The sequence below is a fragment of the Corvus hawaiiensis genome, chromosome 14, assembly GCF_020740725.1.
Source record: "Corvus hawaiiensis isolate bCorHaw1 chromosome 14, bCorHaw1.pri.cur, whole genome shotgun sequence".
NCBI lineage: Eukaryota > Metazoa > Chordata > Aves > Passeriformes > Corvidae > Corvus > Corvus hawaiiensis.
The window spans coordinates 15,693,988-15,700,388 of record NC_063226.1 but is presented as its reverse complement, the minus strand read 5'-3'; the positions used below and the strand labels follow the sequence as shown (position 1 = coordinate 15,700,388).

The 6,401-nt window shown below is 42.5% G+C and overlaps 1 protein-coding gene across 1 annotated transcript; it reads left to right on the top strand.

Moving 5' to 3' along the window:
• The first annotated feature begins 657 nt into the window (after positions 1-657).
• Positions 658-6,116, top strand: VMA21 (vacuolar ATPase assembly factor VMA21). Its single transcript, XM_048318886.1, has 3 exons — positions 658-782; positions 2,427-2,536; positions 3,998-6,116. The coding sequence occupies exons 1-3, from the start codon at positions 673-675 to the stop codon at positions 4,138-4,140; spliced, it is 363 nt and encodes a 120-aa protein (XP_048174843.1). The 5' UTR covers positions 658-672; the 3' UTR covers positions 4,141-6,116.
• The last annotated feature ends 285 nt before the right edge of the window (positions 6,117-6,401 follow it).

Genomic DNA, 6,401 nt, shown 5'->3' with positions numbered 1-6,401 from the left:
CCTTTAAGTGAACAAGCCTCCCTCCTAACAAGACAACATAGACACAATTTGCAGTCTCCCTTAGCCCTGTGTTATTTCATTTGTAGTGTTTTGTGCTGGTGAGTTCATCAAAATATCTCCATACCATAGGTTTTATTGGCTCCAAGACCACGGCCATTTCCTGGAAAGCCTCAGCCTTCACCCAAGACATTTGACAGCAGTTTTGCCGTACACAAACCCTCTCCATCCCCCGAGGAAAGCACCTGTAAGCAGCACTAATTGCCCTGCTGTTCCAAGATGGCAGTGAGTCTGCTCGGGGTAGTTTTCCCGGTAGAGATGACCTCGCTCAAGCCCAGCTGAAGCCGCTGCTGTGGTCCAGGTCCCAGGCTGCTTTCTATCCCCCCATCTCTCTGGCCCTCCATTGTTCCGTCCCTCTGTCCCTTCATTCCTCAGTCCCTCCATCCTTCAGTCTCTCCATCCCTCAGTCTCTCCGTTTCTCCTTCCCTCAATCCTTCTGTCCTTTCTTCCCTCCATCCCTTCATCCCTGCATTCCTCCCTCCCTGCGTCCCTCCATCCCGTCCCTCCATCCCGTCCCTCCGCCGGCCGGGCGGGCTCGCTGCAGTACTCACCGTCCACCGCTAGGCCGCGCCAGCCGCAGGGTTGCTAAGGCGACGGCGGCGCTGCTCCCCGCGCATGCGCGGCCCGTGTGGCGGCTTCCGGCGGGCCCGACGCGGCGGCGGGGCCGCGATGGAGCGGTTCGGGCCGGGGCCCGTGAGCGCCGTGCCGGTGGCCGAGTTCAGGCCGTGAGTCCCGGGGCGGCGGGGGAAGGGCCGTGCGGCGGGAGGGCCGGGCGGTGGGGTGCCGGGAAGGCTGCGCGCTGGGCCGCGGCGCGGGGGAGCGCGCCCAGCACCAGCAGCCCGCGGCGGGGCTGCAGCCACGGGGCACCCGGGCAAGAGCGGCCGCGGGGCGGGAGGGGAGCGGCAGCTCGGGCCAGTAGAAGCTGGAGCGGGTGGAGGAAGATGCCCCCGGTTTGCCTGGGTCACGCTGCGTAACCCTGGGCCACCCCGAGTTCCGAGCGTGGCGGCTGCCGGCCCTCAGGGAAACGCGCCGAGCTAGGCTGAGCTTATACATGAATGTTGGGTTTTGCTGCGTAGGGGAGCGATGAGAGTATGTCAATGTAAGAAAAGTATTTGTCAGCAGTGGAGTTTTTAACTTCGGTAATAAGTTGGAGGTCATCTTACTCTTCTATGGGTAAGTGTTGATAGAATGGTTTCTAATTTCCATAGGGAAATTTTGAATGCAGTTATGCTCTCCACCCTGACAGTCCTTCAGGCAAACGCTAGTAAAGGAAAAGAATTCGAATGTTTTTCTTTTTTTTAAGCTACCTAGTATGCTGCCTAAATATATGGCAGTGTATGAGCAGCAAAAAGTGCTGTTGGCTGCAGTGTAGAAGCTGTGCATGGCTGCACATAATTGTCAGAGGATGAGATTTTTTTTTTCTTCATTTCCACTTTTTTTTTCCAAAGAAAAACACACATATTTGTGTTTCAACGCCCTAAGGACGTCCTTGAATCAGGCAGTCTTTGAAAGTCAGAAGAGTATTGCCTGGCTTACATGTTCACTTCAGCATAAAATAAGGTAGTCAGCCAGGCAGAGTGAGTGAGAACTGGTGGAAGCACACACAAAACCAAGCTGTATGTGGTGTTTTGTAAACACAAAACCTGTTCTAGCAGATCAGGTTCAGGGAGACCCACCCTACCAAGTACTTAAACCTTCATAAGCTCTTTCTTGCTAAAGGTCTTCTAGGTTTAGAAGACCTTTGCCTCTGAAGGTAAAGTTTTAGTGTAGTGGCTGCATGTTCTGAGTGTTGCTACGCTTATTTCAGCTTTCTTAGTTACAAACTGAGAAATTATTTTTAAGTAGAAGAACAAGACCCAGTAAAAAGGAACTTGGAGTAGTAAGCTGTTAAATTCATTCAATGTACTTCCCTTTCTATCCCAGCCTGCAGGATTCATCATTTTCCTGCACTTGTAGTTACTTTAAAAAAAAAAGGGAACTTGGCAAGTTTTAATGCAGAGTACTGTCATATGACAAATGCATGTGAAACTAATACTAGGCATTTAATAATTATGCAGTAATACACTGATAAACATATTAATATAACCCTCCAGTGTTACAGTGCTTGCAAAGCAGTAACAGGGAAAAATCTAAAGATTGTTTTTAATTTTGTTTGTGAGCTTAGACTGGCAGAATCATTACATTGTTTTGAATAGTGTCATTTTTGTTGCAGCCAGCAAATGCATGCTCCAAGTCTTTATTGCTTCTACGCAATACAGTTACTCAGTTCTTGAAAAGTAATTGGCTTCTGTTTGGAACAAGTTCTTGTCCTGTTTCAGGCATATATGTTGTGATCTTCTTTTGTGTGTAACTTCTCTTATTTGTTTCAGAAATGAGGGTTCATTAACATCAACTTTAAGAACGCTTCTGTTCTTCACAACTCTAATGATTACATTACCTGTTGGGCTATATTTTTCATCAAAGGCTTATGTATTTGAAGGTAATTCTGTTTCTGCCAATTAGCATTATTATTACAAAAATAGAGGAAAAGCACAATCCTCTAATAGCATCTTTGTTCTTCCTGTTTTGAATATTTGTTTCTGTATACAAAGAAAAGGTCCTCTAATGTCTAATTAGAACAGAAAATCATATAAATGGTCAGTATATCCTTACCTGCCCTGTCTGCAATCCAATATGTGCTGTTTGTTATACAATGGTTTACACGGTACAGAGGTGCATTGTTCCCCTTACCTAAGGGGTATTTAATACCACCCTGCTGCAGACTTTTGTCAGAATCATCAGGGATATGTTTCCTGCAGGTATTGTAAACTAATCATATGTTTGAGACAGAACAATGTTGTTTATGAGGTTTATATTCTGCCTTTTGAAACACATGTGCATTTAAACAAGTTATATGCGATTTCAGATATTGAATGTGGTTGCTTGTAGAGCTTTCTTTTAATTTTAAAAAAAAAAAGGAAGAGGGATTTTTGGCTGTTTGTTGAACAAGCATCCGTGTTGTAGTCCTGATTCTACAAGGCTTTAATACTTACCTCGTGCAGTTCTAGGAAGTTATCTCCTTTAGAAGTGGGGAGGAGAAGGGGAGAAAGCAGCTGCTTTTAAGAGCAGTTTATGAGTGTGTAACTGAGTTGTTCTGAGACAATTCTCGTTTGGTGTGTACTGCTGTATGTAGTACATAGAAGGCTCAAAGCTTGTGAAGTCAAGATCCTTTTTAGCTTTTTTTTTTGAGGTGTAGCAAGCTGAGCTTTAACTTTTCTGTGTCAGTTAATGGCAAGATCCATCAACACTGAAAGGATTGAGTTTGTGTTTGCAGGGTGGTGTTTTTGGAGTGCTGTAATGTGTGGGGCTTGTTTGCTTTTGGGGAGACTTTGCTGGTTTTATTTAAAATTAATTAAGGGAAACAATATTTCAGTGTTGATCTTCTAATATTTGAAGGCTTATTTGAGGTGCATTCATGTACCTTAACTGCTGACATTATTGTTTTACAGTCTAAATACAGAAGGTAATAGTCCTCTAAATTTGATTGTTCTTCTATTGTTTCAGTTGCAAATTAATCATAGAATTCTCCCCCTTCTTCCTCCCACTTCCCTCCCCCATTTTACTGCCCCAGGAAGAGAGTTACACTTAGGAAAAAAGGATGTTGAGGTTTGTTTGGTGCTGGAAGATACTAACAGAAAAAATGAATGTTGTAGAACTCTAAGCTGTTGACATCAAATCTAGGATATTTAATCTTAAATCTTGAATACTGCTGTGTTGCTTTGTTCCAGAAATAGTTTCAAGGCCTTTAACTATCATGGTGAATTCTTCCCTGTGAATTGTTTTGAGCTCAGACTTTTGATACAGGAGTAAACGTAACTTTAATCTTTAGGGAGAATTGTGACTTGCCATGTCAGAGTTCCTAGCTCATAACTAATATTCTTTACTTTCTTTGTTTTCTCAGGTTCCTTGGGAATGTCTGACAGAGACAGCTATTTTTACGCTGCCATAGTTGCTGTAGTCACTGTCCATGTGGTGCTTGCTCTCTTTGTTTATGTAGCCTGGAATGAGGGGTCACGGCAGTGGCGAGAAGGCAAACAGGACTAAAATGAAGATCATTGGTGTCTGGTGTCCAGAGACTGTAAATCAGATTTTTTTGTGAGCTGAAGGAAAAGCGTTCTTCCAAATGTCTAATACACATGCACAAAGAGGAGGCTGATGCCTCAGTTGTGGTTAAAATAAGACTTGTGCTCATCTTGGCTGTGTTCTGGTGTTTTCTGTAATGGTGATGGAAGTTGTTCTTTAGCCAGCTTCTACTATGTTGAGCTGAGGAGGCCTTCACCTGCAATTAGAGTGGAATAATTATATAGTTTTGAAAACTCCTGTAGCTACTTTTGCCATGCCTAGCATTTTTCTGGCTTGCTCTGAAAATAATACTGGCATGAAGCAAGCATTACATTTTCCAGGAATTAAATTGCTGCTTAAAAAGCTACATTACTTACTATCCAGCTACAGTGGAAAAGATGGAATTTCACTCTGCTGTGAATACTTTCCTGATTTATATGTGTTGTGGTTTAACTCCAGCCAGCAGTTGAGCACCAGGCAGCTGCTCACTCATTCTGACCCCTCAGTGGGATGAGTGGGGGAATCAGGAAAGCAAAGCGAGAAAACTCATGGGTTGAGATAAAGACAATTTAATACATAAAGCAAAAGCTGCACAAGTAAGTGTGTTGATTTTCAGTAAAAATTCAAACCATAGCCCCATGGTAGCTATTATGAAGAAAACTACCTCTATCCCAGCCCAAATGGACACAGTGGGATAGGCATAATTAATCTATATCTGAGTTTAGAAGTAATTTAAAAAGCAGAATTGTTTAGAAACTCAGGTGATGTCTTTCTAATGTGAAGTACAATTTTTTTTTAAAATATATTTTTAACTGCAGTGTAAAATTCAATCTTTAATTTTCTTTTGGGAGGACTGTGGTATTACGCATTGCTCGTCTTTCTCCTCTTCTGCAGTTTATCCTGATGATGCAAAGGAAAGGGCATAGCGTATTTTTTTGTATGTCTTTATTCAGGTATGTATCTCCTTGCTATTTGCTGAAGTGTGCAGTTGGATTTCCTGTGGTAAAGCACTGTCAGTAACAGTCATAAGCTGCTGTAATGGCTGATAGGGGAAGAAGCAAGAGAAAACAAGCTGTAGTTGTCTGCAAATGGTGTCCTTTATGAAGCAGAGGACACAAAAGTGACCACATGGAAAATTGGCATCTTTTTGTAACTACTAACTTGTACACTGTGAAATGATACAATATGTTGATTGTTTTCTTTTTTCCTTGGTTGTGCATAGAACTTCCTGTAGTCAAACCTTAGTGAGATTTTTGTGTTGTAGGATAACATGAATTCCATTCCACTGTTGTGCTGTTGTTAGCAAGCTTTTTAATCTCTGGCTAAAACATTTTTCCTAAAGGTCCAGCAAGGCATAAAACTTTCCTAACCCTGATGATGGTTGTTAAGCTGTTGTGCTTGAGGTCATTCTGTTAATTTGAATTTTCCAGTTTATCGTATTCGTTTAGCCTTTCTTGGAAGTTTTTTCCTTAATACAGGGCTTGGCATGGTTTTGGTGCTGCATGTCTGTGGTAAAACTTAAGTATAAATGAGGCAAAAATTGGTTATCTGTGCCCAGTGGCTTGAGAATTATGTCCCCGAGCCTCATTCCTGTCTTGTCCACCCCTGTCCATAAGCACCGTGACACACTAATGCAAGTCAGTTTTTACACTTTGTTTCTGCCATGTTACCTTTTCCCATCCAGAGCCCCATTGTCAGGTTGCTGCTGGCAAACTGGAGAATCATCTCAGAGTACTTGAAGTGCAAAGTCACTTTGTACATGGGCGTATTGGCTTCCTGTTCTCCAGTGTATGAAGTGTATGTTGTGTGTGCTGAACACTTTTTGAATAATGTCTTTAATACTGCACATGTAGAATACAGCTTAAGCAAAAATATAGCCCTGCTCAATACCTTAGCTTTTTTTTTTTTTTTTTTTTTAATTAAAGTGGAGAATAAAGGAAGAGTTAACACTTGTGAAATAAAGAAGTTGGAGTTTGTTTGGTATTGGAAGACAGTGGGAGAAAAAATGAATGTTACAGAAGTCAAAGATGTTGACTTCAAGGGGAACACACCTGCCATGCTCTATTAGCTGGGTCCTGTGCTGTGTCTATTTCATGTTTCATGTAGCAGAATCCCTAGACACAAAGTTAATTTCCTAGGAGTAATGGGAAAAGAACTCCTTATTATAACTGTTTAGTTACAAAAATCTGACAAGTTTGGCTTCTGCTGTATGTGCAGGCACTCTTAATGTCTCAGCAGTTGGG

Excerpts from the sequence above, each read along its gene's own strand:
- VMA21 (XM_048318886.1), top strand. The coding sequence starts at position 673 with ATGCGCGGCCCGTGTGGCGGCTTCCGGCGGGCCCGACGCGGCGGCGGG. Across the intron at positions 783-2,426 it reads CCGGTGGCCGAGTTCAGGCC|AAATGAGGGTTCATTAACAT; the intron begins GTGAGTCCCGGG and ends TATTTGTTTCAG. Across the intron at positions 2,537-3,997 it reads AAAGGCTTATGTATTTGAAG|GTTCCTTGGGAATGTCTGAC; the intron begins GTAATTCTGTTT and ends TTGTTTTCTCAG.